This window comes from Prunus dulcis, chromosome 8 (genome assembly GCF_902201215.1).
Source record: "Prunus dulcis chromosome 8, ALMONDv2, whole genome shotgun sequence".
Lineage (NCBI taxonomy): Eukaryota > Viridiplantae > Streptophyta > Magnoliopsida > Rosales > Rosaceae > Prunus > Prunus dulcis.
This window is the reverse complement of record NC_047657.1, coordinates 1,112,128-1,128,897: the sequence shown is the minus strand read 5'-3', so window position 1 is coordinate 1,128,897 and position 16,770 is coordinate 1,112,128. Positions and strand designations below refer to the sequence as shown.

Below are 16,770 nucleotides of genomic sequence, written 5' to 3'. Positions count from 1 at the left end.
TCCAAACTATTTTTAAGAGCTAAAAAAATTAAAATTAAAATCAGAAAATTAGAAACCCTATATTTTCAAAGAGATGGAGAAGAGAAAGAGACGAGAGAGGGAGGAGAGAGAGAGAGAGAGAGAGAGAGAGAGAGAGGAGAGAGAGAGAAAAAAAAATATATAACCTAATTTTTTTTAATTTTTTAAAATGGGTGTTTTTCTTGAGTTTGAGTTTTAAAAAATAAGCCTACGAAACGGGTTTTTGTCACTTTGGACTTCAAATCTGTTTTTGAGTTTATAAAATTGAATCCAAGTAGGATACCAAACAAGCACTTAAATTACCTCATATAGAATGATGTGGTGGAACCTATGAAATCAAATCTTCATATCACCTCTTACCTACGTCCTTCGTATGAAAAATTATTAGGATACTATATCTCACAATACGAAATCTTCATATACTATATGAACTCTCAAGCACTCCTCTTATAAGCCGATTTTATAAGACCAAATTCTACTCATACAGTACTTTCAAAAACTGACAAACCAAAAAAAATAAATTGGAATTGGTTAGAAGAGAGTCCACAATTCTTGTGGGTTGTATTTAAAAGGATCTTATTGAAGCCACGTACATTTCGAACCCCTATCGTTTAGGGTATTTAATAGTTAGGTCCTTATCCTTTACTAATTAGCAAAAAACAAGCCTTAGTAATGTTCCAAATTTTTATACAATTGGCCTTTTTGACCGTCAAATTATCAAGGTAACCACTATGTTTTTACAAGCCAGTATGTATTTGTATCGACACTGACAACAAATTGATGCCACGGGGGTCTCCTTCATGCCTTTAATTTATGTAAAATGTTAAGAATTTTCGTAAAAAATGTTCTTATTTGTTGTCCGCATATCATATGTCTGTCCGTGATCGATGCGACATATATGTAAATTAAAAATGAATTGACATATATTGTAAGAATTCATAATTTTAAATGTTATTTTTGTCAATTTTTAAATCTCCTCTCTCCAATATTGCTTATATAAAAAGAAAAAAAATTTGCCGATGAAATTCTAACCCCAAACCACTGAGGTTCAAAGTGTAGTTGACAAAGAACTTGAATACGCCCAAAAAAATAAAAGAAAGTTCAGCTTCCAAGTTCTAATAGCAGAAGAAAAAGTTTATATGGTCCCAGCAAACGTTCACGGGTGAGCTACATAAAATGCACGTGAGTACTTATGCAGTAAACACTATAATTTTTGGATATACAATCGCTTCTCTTCAAACCCTCAGATTAATAATGCAGAGCTGGTCGCCATGTCCCAAAAGTCATCACCTTGTCTTTGCCATCGTTCAATCATTTTCAAGCAAGCAGCTAAAATATAAATCAGCTTTTGAAACCCTCTATATAAAGCTAGGTTGGGCCCTTTTTTGGTTCATAAACAAAAAGCTGAGCTGATCTGCTTTGGTGTTTGAGAATTGTAAGATGTCTGAGCAGGGAAGAGGCAGTGCAGGAAACCATTGGAGTGGTGGTAGTTTTATGCCTAATGGTTCAGCTGGGATGCAGCAACGCAGCCACTTATAGGGTTGGAGAGTCTGGTGGCTGGAGCTTCAACACAGATAGCTGGCCTAATGGAAAGCAATTTAGAGCTGGCGATGTGCTTTGTAAGTTTCTGACCTACCCTCGAGAGATCTTAATACCGTATGAATCAAAATGTAAGCTATGTATAACAATCATTGGAAAATTTTCAAACCAAACACGAGTAGCTGAAGAAGCAACACCTCGTCTAGCCATAATATCTGCCATTTGATTAGATTTCAAATAGGCATGTTCTTGGTGCCAGTCAATGGCCAACTATAAAACTAGATGCTCCTTTGTCGCTCTCGTGTCATTTTTATAGATATTCCCAACCTGGCAATCAGAGTTCACGGACTTGCATTAAAATTTGTCTCGGTGAGCTTCTCTTCATGTGCATGGTCATATTATCATTTTTATTGTTGTCTTCAGGCCCGCAGTAACTTACAATTTCCTTCCTTTATTTTATCAAGGCCCATACCTATGATAAAGGCCTATTAATTTGGATCTGAGAGTGTACTTTTGGATTTCGTTACGTGTCATTACATTATTTTCTTGATCCCACACCAACCTATCTTATTTCGTTAAGTGAGTATCATTAAATCTTTTCCATTTAATAAAAATGCTTTAGAAAAGCCGATTATTCGATGACCATAGTAAATATTTTTTTACTTAAAAATATAGGGAGTTGATTTTTCCACTTCTCTTTTGTCCACTTAGACTCCCTTTTATTGTATAAAAAAAAATTAAAAAATTAAAAAGAGTGTAAGTTGACAAAAAGGAAGTGTGAAAATTAGCTCCCACAAATAGGAGGAACTCCAACCAATCTATTGTGTTGAATATATAGTATTGAGAAAAGTGAATTACATAATGATCTTGTAGGTATTGGTAATAGGGCAGACAAAGCATAGTATTTCATAGGAGTTAGGATGAGTTTAATTGGCATAGGATCCATCATTGTTCAGCCCTTGGTAAAGTATCTCAATAGCAAATGACAGGCTCACAATATGAGGAAATCCAAATGGAAAAGAGCAATTTGGAAGTTACCATTTAGTTACAATGAACCACGCTACCTATAAAGTTTTTAACACAACTTCTAAGTAATCTAATTGCATGGTTGAATCATCTTCTTCGTCCTCAGCCGTTGTGGAATGTATTAAGTTTAACCTAATATAAAAGAGTAAAGTTCAAATATGAGACAACAACTACCATAATATGCACCGCTACGTATCAATCCTTCCACGAATTTTATTTGGAAGTTCAGTTACTGCTACATCAAGACACGTCTTATAATGTATGCCAAAAACATCACCAGTACATTGAGCTGCATCATAAATCATATTTGAGATCGACAACCCAAGCCGTAACCTGTAATGGGCATACAAATCTTGTTTTGCAGAAGCTTTGCCACAGCTTTCGTCAACAAATAATGGACTTTCTTATAGAACAAATTAGGATCACCATGAATGAAGTTTGTTTTCATTGCATACATTGCATTATATGTGTTTTTTTTTTTTTTTTGCAAGAAATTTCTATTTGAGTATTTTAAACTCATACCAAATTATAGCTCCTTTCTTATTGGGGCACAACAATATATATGTAGTAGAAATCAAAATTTAAAATCATCTTTGATCACCATCTTTTAAATGCAACAAACAATTAAAATGTTATATAATATCAAGGCCATTCTACTAAGGGATCCAACGTTTTTACTAAACTGAGCAAGACATTCTTAGCCAATTATGCATTGTTACTCAATGACACTGCATATTGTTTTAGGTAGAGTTATTTATAATAACATCCCCTAAGGGTTTTGATTTTTATACAAAACTCTTGAGGTTTCAGAAATTATACTAAAAGCCCCCTAAGGTTTCAAATTGTATTCCTAAAACCCTTTCTAATTTCATTTTGTAAAAAAAGAATGATGATTTAATTAACAAAAACTTCTTCAAATGAAAAAAATTAACATCAACAATTAGACCTTAGAGTGAATGTGCAATCTAATATCTGAAGTCAACATTTTCATTTGAAGACATTTATTTAAGGACATCAATCGGAGGAGTTTTGTGAAAATGTGAAACCTTATGGGGTGTTAGTATAATTTCCGACGCCTCAAGGGGCTTTGTGTAGACACCAAGGACCTTAATGGGTGTTAGTGTAAATAACTCTTTTGGGTATCTATTCCAGAATCATCTCTACGAAGAATTATCCAATTCAGACATTTTAAAGAAATATAATCTATATATCTATATTTATGTAGCTTAATTTCACTAAAAACGTCTACAATAGCTTGAAAGCTTAGTTTGCCAAGGAGTTAGGGCCATGCTTATATATTATATGCACATTTGTATAGTTTTACATATTCATGTACTAGAAATTAAATTTTAAAACTATTTTTATTTATCACATTCTTTTATTATGTTAGGACATTTTGGGGGTTCTTTGAAGGTACTAGATGACATGTGATTTGTTATTTGTTTATGTGGATAGACAAGAATGAAATAAGGATTTTTCATCCGAGATTATGCATTAGTAATATGTAATCATCTTTGTTCTAACTATTGGACAATTAATCATCTTGTTTTTGAAGGAAAATTTGTATTATGAGATGTTTAAGAACTCACAACTCCTATCAATGTTTCACAAAAATAACACTATGTTTGTAAAGGGACTATATTACTTTCACAAATACAAAGTCGTCTTCTTCTTCTCAAAAGTGGTAATATAACCACATCCATGCTTTCTGGCAAGTACATCTTCATTCATATCTTCTTGTACTTTTTGTGCTTCTTGATGTTAATCCATGTGTCGGATAAAGATGGCAGGGAAGCTTCTTGCTTTACTCAATGCAGATCTTCTAAAATCGATGATTACAAGGATATTCAACTACATTCTTCAAAATGATCATTGTAGAGCTCAACACGACAGTGGATCCGATCATGTCATTCTTTACAAATGTTCTTCTAAGAGCAAGTAGGAAATCATAGACTCAATCACTACTACGTGATTATGGAGGGCATGTTGAACAAATTGCAAGTTGAAGATGTATTTCTACTTCCTCAGTTTCTTCTCTCTTAATCAGAAGAAATTTATCATTTATCTGTGTTGTTGAAATCCAATGAGGAAAGAGAAACACTAACAACTCTAGTTGTTTGTCAACCATCACCCTTTCATCATCATACAATAAAGTAAAAGGGATATCATGTTTAAACTCTACTTTTGACATATTCACACAAAGTCTTCAGAACCAATTTAGTAGTTCCCTAATCCTGCACGCATCCGTAGTATCCAACTGATCTTCTTTAATGAGTCTTTCAACAGTCGATTCAAAACACGTATTTTTTGTAAACACCTTGACTAACTTACACCCTCACTCCACTTCATGAATCACTTCCGGCAACAAGGATTTTTCATCAGAGATTGTGCCTTAGTTGATACGTAATCATCTTTATTCTAAGTATTAGATAATTAATCATCTCGTTGCTTATGAATATCAAAAATTTCCTGATATAAAGAAAATTCCTATTATGAGATATTAAAGAATTCACATTCATAAAAAAGATTTCTATCATGGTGGCTTGAAGATGAGGGAAAACTATGTCCTTGGTGAGCAGGGTTTGAAGATTATTAACTTTGGGGGTTCTTTGAAGGTACTAGTTGATATGAAGCAAGACGAGTTGAAAAGGAACGACTTTTTGTCATCAAATACATGTTTGGATATTTTGGAGGTTTTTTGTAGGTACTAGATGATATGTGATTTGTTATTTGTTCATGCAGATAGATAAGAATGAAATAAGGATTTTTCATCTGAGATTATGTATTGTAGATATGTAATTATCTCTATTCTAAGTATTGGACAATTAGTCATCTCGTTTCGTATGAACATAAAAAATTTCCTAAGATAAAGAAAATTTGTATATATGTAATTATCTTTGTTCTAAGTATTGGACAATTAATAATCTCGTTTTATATGAACATAAAAATTTCATAATATATAGAAAAAGAAAATTTGTATTATGAGATATTGAAGAATTCAAACTTCCTATCAATGTTTTAGAAAAGTAACTTTACATTCGTAGACGGACTAGAGTACTTAAAAAAAGTACCAATTACAAAGTCATCTTCTTCTCAAAAGTGGAAAACAAAACTACAACCTTGGTTTCTGGCAAGTACATCTTCATTCATGTCTTTTGAATTGTACTTCTTCTGCTTCTTGATGTTCATGTGTGTGTCTTTATAAAGAGGACATGGAACATTGTCGCTCTCCTCAATGTAGATCTTGTGAAATTGATGATTGCAAGGATGTCCAACTACTTCTTGAAAACGATCATGGTAGAGCTCAACATGGCAATGAAGGCAATTCCCGACATTCTTTACAAATGTTCTCCTAAGAGCAAATAGGAAATCATAGACTCAATCACAACTATGTGATTATAGAGGATGTATTGAACGAATTGCAAGCAGAAGATGTGTTTCGACTTCCTCGATTTCTTTTCTCTTAATCAAAAGAAACCATTTATCATTTATCTGTGTTGTTGAAATCCAAAGGAGAATGAAAAACACTAACAACTCTAGTTGTTTGTCAACCATCACAACTCTCATAATCATACAACAGACTAAAAAAGATATCATGTTTAAACTCCTCATTTGACATCTTTACACAAAATTTTATATGCATCCCTAGTATCCAATTGATCTTCTTCAATGTGTCTTTCAACAGCCGATTGAAAACATATATTTTTTGTAAATAGTTTGACTAACTTCCACTCCATTTCTACTTCACGAATCAGTTTCGGAAACAATGATTTTTCATTAGAGATTGTTCCTTTGTAGATATGTAATCATCGTTGTTCTAAGTATTAGACAATTAATCATCTCATTTCTTATGAATATCGAACGTTCCACAAAAGTTATCAGAGTTCTTTTGAGTACATAAAAGGTGAATATCGAACATTCCACAAAAGTTATCAGAAATTTTTTGAGTACATAAAAGGTGAACACGAGAATAATAATTCCGTTATTGAGGTTCTTGGCGCTTGAGTACGCTTTTATAAAGTTAGCTTCGTAGTGATGAATAATAGTAAAGATAAGACATACAAGGGTGGTTTTTATTACAAGAAAGATGGTGAATCTTGCATGTTAAGTTTGTTAACGTGTGGATAAGGAAGAGACAGCTAGAAGTGCTTTTAAACATTCTTCAAGAATATCTGATGAGCAAACAACCTATTAAGAATGCAAGAGACAATCTTCATCCTTATGGGATAGAAACGATAAGGTGATTTTTTGAACTTTGTCAAGAGTTTTTGTTTTGTCATGTTTATGTTATCTAATTTATGTGTTTTGTATATATTGTAGTCAATTAATTAGTGTTGTAACAGGCATTCATGGCGAAGGATTCTTTCACGGTAGCTTCAAGAAGTAGAAAAATTATGTAATGGGCGAGAAGGATTTGAAGATTATTAACTTCGGTGGTTCAATGGAGGGAATTGATGTTACATATCAAGACAAGTCGAAAAATGATGATTTTCTTGACATCAAAAGAATGTTGGGACATTTGTTCAAGTCGTTGCTCGCACCCAAAACTCCATCGTCGAAGAAAAAAATAGTGAAATCATGCATGTTGAGTTTGTATATATTGTAGTCAATTGATTAATGTTGTGACTCGCGTTCATGAAATATTTTTTTTTTTATTACAGTAGCTTGTAGAAGAAAAAAAAATATGTGATGGGTAAGAAGGGTTTGAAGATTATTAACTTCGGTGGTTTATTGGAGGGAATAAATGTTACATATCAAGACAAATAGAAAAATGATGATCTTCTTGACATCAAAAGCATATTGGGACATTTGTTCGCGTTGTTGCTCACACCCAAAACTCTATCGTCAAAGAAAAAAGCAATGAATTTTGACCTTAGGAAAGAATGGATTGATGCTTATAGGTTTCTTAATTTTTTTTTAATTTTTACTATATTCATATTTGAAAGTGAGTTTGCTTTTTATTTTATGGATGCATGAATTTTTTGTCATAACTAATCTTCTTAGTATTATGCTATATGATTGATTTTGAAAGATGGATGAATTTTTTTTCTTCATGTTTTTAGTTATTCGAAGTTTGTTTCCAAATTGATTGGCCATCCATTCTTGAGGAGTCCAGAGCATAGGTTGGAGTGAATTGCAAGCAGAAGATGTGTTTCTACTTTCTCGGTTTCTTTTCTCTTAATCAGAAGAAACCATTTATCATTTATATGTGTTGTTGAAATTCAATGGGGAAAGAGAAACACTAATAACTCTAGTTGTTTGTCATCCATCACCCTCTTATAATCATACAATAGACTAAAAAGGATATCATGTTTAAACTCCTCATTTGACATATTCACACAAAATATTATATACATCCCTGACATCCAATTGATCTTCTTTAATGCGTCTTTCAACAGCCGATTAAAAACACATATTTTGTAAACAACGTGATTAACTACCCCTCCAACTCTACTTCACGAATCATTTCCGAAAACAAGGATTTCTCATTAGAGATTGTGCCTGTGTAGATATGTAATCATCTTTGTTCTAAGTATTCGACAATTAATAATCACATTTCTTATGAATATCGAATGTTCCACAAAAGCTAACCGAGTTTTTTTGTGTACATCAAAGGTGAACATGAGAATAATAATTCCGTTATTGAAGTTTTTGGTGCATGAGTATGCTTTTATAAATTTAACTTTGTAGTGATGAATAATAGTAAAGACAAGGCATACAAGGGTGGTTTTTATTACGAGAAAGATAGTGAATCATGCATGTTAAGTTTGTGAAGGTGGATAAGGAAGAGACTGCTAGAAGTGCTTTTAAATATTCTTCAAGAATATCTGATGAGGAGATTTTGTGCCCGTGGTTTTATGTGTTTTGTAAACAGAAGCCTTTTGATGGTTTACCTTGTAATAAAGAGTTGGTGAATGATGTTTGGACAATTTGTTATGACTACTATGACAAATCTTTATATGATTGGGTTAGAAGAGTGATGGGTGATAAGGGTTCTTCTTATACTAAAAGTAGCAAACAACCTATTAATAATGTAAGAGACTATCTTCATCCTTATTGGATAGAAACGATAAGGTAATTTTTTGAACTTTGGCAAGAGTTTTTATTTTGTTATGTTCTTGTTTTCTAATTTAAGTGTTTTGTATATATTGTAGTCAATTGATTAATGTTGTAACTTGCATTCATGGCGAAGGATTCTTTCACGGTACCTTGAAGAAGAAGAAAAATTATGTAATGGGCGAGAAGAGTTTGAAGATCATTAACTTCGATGGTTCATTGGAGGGAATTGATGTTACATATCAAGACAAGTCGAAAAATGATGATTTTCTTGACATCAAAAGCATGTTGGGACATTTGTTCAAGTCGTTGCTCGCACCCGAAACTCCATCGTCAAAGAAAAAGATGGTGAAATCATGCATGTTAAGTTTGTATATATTGTGGTCAATTGATGAATGTTGTGACTCGCATTCATGACAAAAGATTCTTTCACGGCAGCTTGAAGAAGGAAAAAGAAAATGTGATGGGCAAGAAGGGTTTGAAGATTATTAAGTTCGGTGGTTTATTGGAGGGAATAGATGTTACATATCAAGAGAAGTCGAAAAATGATGATTTTCTTGACATCAAAAGCATGTTGGGACATTTGTTCGAGTCGTTGCTCGCACCCAAAACTCTATCGTCAAAGAAAAAAACATTGAATTTTGGCCTTAAGAAAGAATGGATCGAGGAGTATAGGTTTCTTAAGTTTTTTGGACTATATTCATATTTGGAAGTGAGTTTACTTTTTTTTATTTTTTATGGATGCATGAATATCTTGTCATAACTAACCATATTAGTATTGTGCTATATGATTGATTTTGGAAGATGGATGATTTTTTTTCCTTCATGTTTTCAGTTATTCGAAGTTTGTTTCCAAATTGATTGGGCATCCATTCTTGAAGAGTCCAGAGCATAGGTTGGAGTGAATTGCAAGCAGAAGGTGTGTTTCTACTTCCTTGGTTTCTTTTCTCTTAATCAGGAGAAACCGTTTATCATTTATATGTGTTGTTGAAATCCAATGGAGAAAGAGAAACAATAACAACTCTAGTTGTTTGTCATCCATCACCCTCTTATAATCATACAATAGACTAAAAAGAATATTATATTTATACTCCTCATTTGACATATTCACACAAAATCTAATATGCATCCATGACATCCAATTGATTTTCTTTAATGCGTCTTTCAAACAACGTGATTAACTTCCCCTCCAACTCTATTTCACGAATCATTTCCATAAACAAGGATTTTTCATTAGAGATTTAGTTAAAATATTGCTTCATAAAAAATAAAAAAACTGCTACATTATTGTATATATTAAATCTACTCATATTATAGCATTTATAAAATCAAGTGCAATTTGTTGCATATATGTTTGTATGTTACAAGAGTTCCAAAAGCTAGTAATCCACAATATAACCTCTACTAGGGTCGTATAATTCACCAAGATAGACATGTTAGTGTAAGCCATAATCCTCCTTGATGCTAGCCTAGTCTAAGGATTTAAGCATGATTAACCCAAAAAAAATGTACGAGCCTTAACCAGATACAACTAATATAAAACCTAGGTTGCCCTCTCCTACATATGTGTAACATTAACTAATTATGTGTAACATTAACTAATTGAAGCCCTTAGGGTTATTTTCTTGCGGCGCTAACTTGAAGGAAGCCATAAGCTTCGCTTGCGGTGAGAAAACCCAAAGACTTTTTTGTGTGATCATTCAAGTGAGCTCCATCCTCTTCGATAAAGGTGAGCACTAGCCACGATCTCTCTTCGTATTTGTGAAATTCATTGCTAATTTACCGAATCAACTATAGACCCTTCATTGATTTAGAAACCCCTATATAAGTGTTACTTGCCTGAATTTTTCAAATATGGATTTACCATTTATATTCTTTGAAAATATGAAATATAAGGACAATGTGAATACGAGAATAATAATTCATTTATTAAGGTTTTTGGCGCCTGAGTATGCTTTTATAAATTTAACTTCGTAGTGAGGAATAATAGTAAAGACAGGGCATACAAAGGTGGTTTATACGCGTACAGTAACACGGGTTCATTCCGTAGGAATCCATTCATAGTTCTGCTTTGTTTGTGTCGAGGAGGCACTCCACAATCTCCAAAAGCTCTCTACTTCTAAACCCCAAAAAAACAACCTTCAAAAATTTAGCTTGATTCTTAAAAACCGTCCTTCCGCCAAGTTTTCGGTTTGTGGTCCTTCTTGGGTTTCTTCTGTTTGCCTTTTCCATGCTGCATGGGGGATATTTCTCGTATAAAGGAAGCCAATCCCTTGTTCCTGGCAGTTTTTTCCTGCTTCATGGAGGCTTTTCTCTTGTTGGCTTCTTTCTGCGAAACCCAATTCGATTATGATAAACTAAACTCAAGGGCTACTAAAAACACTTTGAGACATGCAAACAATTCTCCTGATTCCTGGTCATTAAATAAATAAAAAGATTTCATGTAAACACATTTTTCACCTTTGCCAACTGGCGAGTATGAAGCTCACTATGCGTCAACTCCCACATCAACAAATTCTCATCTAGAGTTGGTTTGGTTTCCTATTCATGCAGTGTGTCATCTTCTTGTTTTGGTGGGTTCACGCTAGCTGCACTATGCCTTTCTACGTGCTCATAATCCCTTTTTGTGGGTTCATAATCCCCACACTCCCTGAGGGTCATAATCATCATAAAATCATATTTCTAAGTGTTTTGACACATACAAAATGTAACAGAATCCAACACACAAATTAATATTGCTGATGAAAACACTAAATGTGAAAAAAGCTTACGGAGTGAAGCCGAAATTAATGAAGAACCAATCACGGCCCTCGATATCCGCACGAAGAACACTTGAATGTAAGGTCTGGATCATATGCCATCCTACTTCTCTAACAACAATTTGAAACGTGGCGATACAAAGATGTTGAACATTGCAATGTTCTTCGATACAGCCAGTCTTAACATGTAATAAGTCCTGGTTCCCCAAATGAATCAAATAGTCTGACTTGTACTCATAAAACGGCAATGGCGGATTTGCAATTTCCAGGCCGCGCAATGTCAACACATTGCTTAGTGAATATGCAACACCGCCATCCTCATCTTTGTCCATCCTCAAGGAGAATCCTATAATCTCGTTCTTCTCAAACACATGTAAGGCATAGATATATTCGCCTACAACTATGGCCCTCCCTCGGAAAGGAGCATAAGCAGAAGAGTCAACTTTCACTCGATTCCAATCCCCTCTACCCACGTGAAAAGCAGCAAGGCCGAAGTCTTTTTTTAGGTCCCAAAATGAATACAAAATAACTCCATAACATACAGCATAACCCATTACATTCGTAGGAAGGTCATTAGAAAATGGAAATGGAGGCAGTTGCTGCCAAGCCTTCTTAACAGGATCATACTTCTCAAAGGATGGATCTGGATCTGTAATTAAAGACGATGTAGCTTCAAGATAATAGAGTCCATCATATGCGGACACAACTGTTCCAGACCGCTTACGCTCTAAGGTAGGAGGTATTGATGAATCTAATTTCCTATCCTTCGTATCAAATACATACCCTCCAAATGACATATCGCGAGGTGTATCACCATCATGTGTAAGTAAATATATTTGAGACAGGTTGAAAATTCTTGCACTCCGAACCATACGACTAATCTTAGCTGTAGGTTTAAGTAGTGCGGGTACCTCTCCTCCGCTCATATCAACTTCTCCCCCATGTTTGAATTTTACTTCATATATGGCATGACGGCATTTTCCCTTAGTGAAACACACAATTAGAAACACAGATCTAAGCTCTTGATTTACAGTCATTGATGCATGGTCCGGATCCATGAGCAAGCTGGACAGAGAAAAGAGATCAACAGAACACGTCAAATTAATCTTTTCAAACATTGAGAAAGTTTAAAGCTACATCATCTACCTAGAGAGAATTAACGAATGAAGCAAGTTTAAAGCTACATCATCTACTTTAGTGAGCACATATATACATATATGTATAGATACAAACAAAACAGTAAAATTGCCAGTATCTATAAATAAACTTCACTAATTTCATACAAACTGTGAACGGGAGTGTAGAGTAATTGATACAGGATAATTACATACAAAGTTCAATTCACAGAATAAATAAATCATTAATGGAAATCACGGAAATCTAAGGGAAAATCACCAACAACGTTATCTGATATTAAAGGGGGTACATAAGCTCCCTCACGTGTGAAATCTATATACCAATTGATATTTATTAAGAATATGTAACACAGGTGAACTGAATGGTTGGTTGCAAAATCTTTGAAGAATTAAAGATGCAGCAATCATTGTCGTTTGAGAAACTAAACAAATAGAAAATTGATCGAAAATTTTGGAAAAATAAAACAAATAAAACAACAAGGCTACTGAAGAACATCAACAATTTTACTGAGAAACAAAAATTAATGAAATCCACTAAGCCGTGCACTGACCATGGGTGGTTGGGACTGCCGTCAATCACCGTCGTTTCGGATGGAGTGGGGCTAGTACTACTAGAGCGTATTAGGCGAAACTCCTCCATTGTTGATTTCTTCCAATCGACCAGAGATTTCTGGATCTCCGATAACTTCGACGGGAGAAAGGCATGGTCCTGAACATCTCGGCAAGGGGTGAGCTCAGCGGCGGCGGAAGGGGTGCTGCGAAGCTCCTCCAATTTTGAAAGTAGCAAATCGAATTGATCCCAGGAAAACATGGCTACCGTCTCTTGGCTTGAAGCCATCGGCAAGGCGTGGTCATGATACTGAACATCTCGACTAGGGTTGAGCACAAGGGCTGCGGAATGATTATATATGTTCCAATCAGCCATGATATCAGGTGATAAGGCCTTTGCCATTGAAACTGAAGGGAAAGCGAAATTTAGGGTTTCAGGAGGCAGCGTGTGGTTGGTTTGTTTTTGGACAGAGTTTGTGGTTTATTTACTCGTGGAAAATTCTAGGGTTTCAGGAGGCAGCGTGTGATAATTGTTGGATATAGTGGTATGTTTGAGTTAAAATTTTGTCCCGCATTAGAAGATTATAAAATATTCCGAATCCCTTTTGACCATAGGTATGGCTTGGCTTCAGAATACAAGAACGGTGCTTTCCTTCTTTTTGCACATGCATTCGCTCCCTCTCCTACTAAACTATTGCATTGTAAGACCGAAAAAAGAAAGTTAACCATGATATTATTATTATTATTATTACTTGCCAAATAAGTTTGTGATTCATACGCTACAAATAATTACTAATATTAGATTCCTTGAATATTTCAATTTAGTTGTTGAAATTGCTTAAATGATGGACTCGAACTCTACGGTCAATTTGGCTTTAATGTAACAATTTATGGTGGTAACGATGAGTTCCCAGTTTGGGGATTTTAAAAAAAAGCAGCTGAAATCAAAATATAATTTATTTGTTAAGATAAATTCATGACATGCCCCTAAACCCTAATTTATTTGTTAGTTTACTTGGTTCTCTAGTTTTCGAAAATCTAGTTGGAATTCTTTTCCAAATTTCTTAGTTTATCTGTTTTCCTAATTTCATGTAGTTTATGTGTTTTCCTAATTTCATGTAGTTTATGTGTTTTCATATAAATATGATTGATTGGATGCCCAATCTCATGCTATTAGTCTTTTATGTTTCTTCATATATTGTTTATAACTTTGTTGTAGATGGAAATCCAACAGAGTTTTTTTGAGTACATCAGAGGTGAACACGAGAATAATGATTCTGTTATTGAGGTTGTTGGCGCTCGAGTATGCTATTATAAGTTTAACTTCGTAGTGGGGAATAATACTAAAGACAAGGCATACAAGGGGGTTTTGTATTATGAGAAAGATGGTGAAATTACACATGTTAAATTTGTTAAAGTGGATAAGGAGGAGACTGCTAGAAGTGCTTTTAAATATTCTTCAAGGATATCTGATGAGGGGATTTTGCGCCCGTGGTTCTATGTGTTTTGTAAGCAGAAGTGTTTTAGGAGTTTACCTTATAATGAAGAGTTGGTGAAGGGTGTTTGGACCGTTTGTTATGACCACTATGACGAGTCTTTATATAATTGGGTTAAAAGAGTGGTGCGTGATACGGGTTCTTCCTATACTGAGAGTAGCAAAAGAATGCAAGAAACTGTCTTCATCCTTATTGGATAGAGACGATAAGGTAATTTTTTTAAACTTTGTCAAGAGTTTTTATTTTGTTATGTTTATGTTATCTAATTTATGTTTTTATTTTTTTATTTTTTTTGTAGTCAATTGATTAATGTTGTGGCTCGTGTTCATGGCAAAGGATTCTTTCACGGTAGCTTGAAGAAGAAGGAAAATTATGTAATGGGTGAAAAGTGTTTGAAGATTATTAATTTTGGTGGTTCATTGGAGGGGAAAAATCAAACATATCAAGATGAGTTGAAAAAGGATAATTTTGTTGACATCAAAATCATGTTGGGATATTTGTTTTGCGAGCACCCAAAACTCCATCGTCGAAGAAAAAAGCAACGAATTTTGACCTTAGCAAAGAATGGATCGAGGCTAATAGGTTTTTGAAGTTTTTTGACTATATTCATATTTGGAAGTAAGTTCACTTTTTTATTTTGATAAATGCATAAATTTTTTATTATGACTTATTGTTAATTATGCTATATGATGGATTTTGATGGATGGATGAATTGTTTTCATGTTTTTAGCTATGAAAAATTTGTCTCCAAATTGCTTGGCCATCCGTTTTTGAAGAGTCCCCAGGAAAGGTTGGAGTGGATTGACACGGTCAACAATGATAGGAAAGATCCTAGCACTCAATGGGATGTGCTGACTGTCTTGGGAAAAGTTGATTTTGTTGTATTTGCTTCTTGGAAAGGTGGTGGATTTAAAGAAGCTTTTATGAAGGAAGTTTTTGACTATAATCCTTCATCTTACAAGGATGATGTTGTTAGTCTGCTGCGATACCTGAGGAACTTGAATCATCACTTCAGGGATGTCAAAAAATGCAAACGTCCTACAGTTGAAGAGGCTGATCATGCAGTCCGAAGACATTTTGATAATTTCCTCGAAGTACTTTATGTGTGTTGGAGTTGTCGTTGATCAGCAATTCTAAAGAATGTTTTGTACGCATGCACTTTAAAATTGCCGTATGTAGTTTAATAAATTGTAAGAATGGTTTTGGATTTTAGGCACTTGACAAAAGGAAAGAGGGGGTTGAAATTGATGGTTTACTTGTGTTGTGGCTGTAATTTTCAGGTTCCAATTAAGGACCTTGAATTTTCTAAAAAAACCCGGTCTGATATTTTCTCTCTCGTCTTTAAAGTCAGGCCCATTGACGAGCTCCAGCTGCCGCGCTACACAAATTGAGGACGAAAGGACAAAATTATCACATATGCAATTACGTTTCTACCCTTTTCTATAAATTTCAACTAATATAAACAACAAATGTTAAAAAGGTCCTTTCAACAGCAAACGGTAGTTTGTCTATCATTCTTTATTGGCAAAGAAAACTGAAAAATGTTTTTCTCCTTTCTTTTTCTTTGCCAAAAATTCAAACAACTGAGTGGATATATAAGCATGTATCAGAAATATAAAAAAAAGTATTTTCTTATTATAAATATGGGGGCGGATCCTTGGCACTACGTTTTTTACACAAGTTTTGATACAATTTTTGGGCCATTAGATTACTCTACTTTCAATGGTTGAGATTAAATATTATATGGCAAGTAGTTTTAATTTTTTTAAATAGACAATCATTAATTTTATTTTCTCTCTCATAAAAATAAAAGGAAAATTTTCTCTCTCCGTCCTTTTTGCCTCTTTAATCTCAAATATTTATTAGAGTCTAATAAATAAAGAATCTCACCAAAAACTAAATACCCAAAACACAACCACATTCACAGGTCTCTCTCTCTCTCTCTCTCTCTCTCTCTCTCTCTATCTCACCAAAAACTAAATACCCAAAACACAACCACATTCACTGCTCTCTCTCTCTCTGTCTCTCTCTCTGTCTCTCTCTCTCTCTCCTCTTTAATCTCAAATATTTATTAAGGTCTAATAAGGACTCTTTTCAGTTTATCCTTCTTCATGCACAGCATATATGCAACCATGAATTCATCTTCAGTATAGTTCTTTTATGTCAAAGCAATTTCTCATATCTGAATAC

At 34.0% G+C, this 16,770-nt stretch overlaps 2 protein-coding genes across 5 annotated transcripts; both read right to left on the bottom strand.

Annotated features, from left to right (window-relative positions):
- Positions 1–10,664: 10,664 nt before the first annotated feature.
- LOC117637784 lies at positions 10,665–12,313 on the bottom strand. 2 transcript variants are annotated; one of them, XM_034372799.1, is made up of 3 exons: positions 11,412–12,313; positions 11,101–11,290; positions 10,665–10,969 (listed from the first exon to the last, which is right to left on the bottom strand). In XM_034372799.1, the coding sequence occupies exons 1-2, from the start codon at positions 12,269–12,271 to the stop codon at positions 11,182–11,184; spliced, it is 969 nt and encodes a 322-aa protein (XP_034228690.1). In that variant the 5' UTR covers positions 12,272–12,313; the 3' UTR covers positions 10,665–10,969; positions 11,101–11,181. The 2 variants fall into 2 exon arrangements, with proteins under 2 accessions (XP_034228690.1, XP_034228691.1); XM_034372800.1 differs by lacking the exon at positions 11,101–11,290.
- A 6-nt stretch (positions 12,314–12,319) lies between these two features.
- Positions 12,320–13,477, bottom strand: LOC117637785. 3 transcript variants are annotated; one of them, XM_034372801.1, is made up of 2 exons: positions 13,087–13,477; positions 12,320–12,382 (listed from the first exon to the last, which is right to left on the bottom strand). In XM_034372801.1, the coding sequence occupies exons 1-2, from the start codon at positions 13,458–13,460 to the stop codon at positions 12,352–12,354; spliced, it is 405 nt and encodes a 134-aa protein (XP_034228692.1). In that variant the 5' UTR covers positions 13,461–13,477; the 3' UTR covers positions 12,320–12,351. The 3 variants fall into 3 exon arrangements, with proteins under 3 accessions (XP_034228692.1, XP_034228694.1, XP_034228693.1); XM_034372803.1 differs by having other exon boundaries at positions 12,328–12,413; XM_034372802.1 differs by having other exon boundaries at positions 12,336–12,420.
- Positions 13,478–16,770: the final 3,293 nt, after the last annotated feature.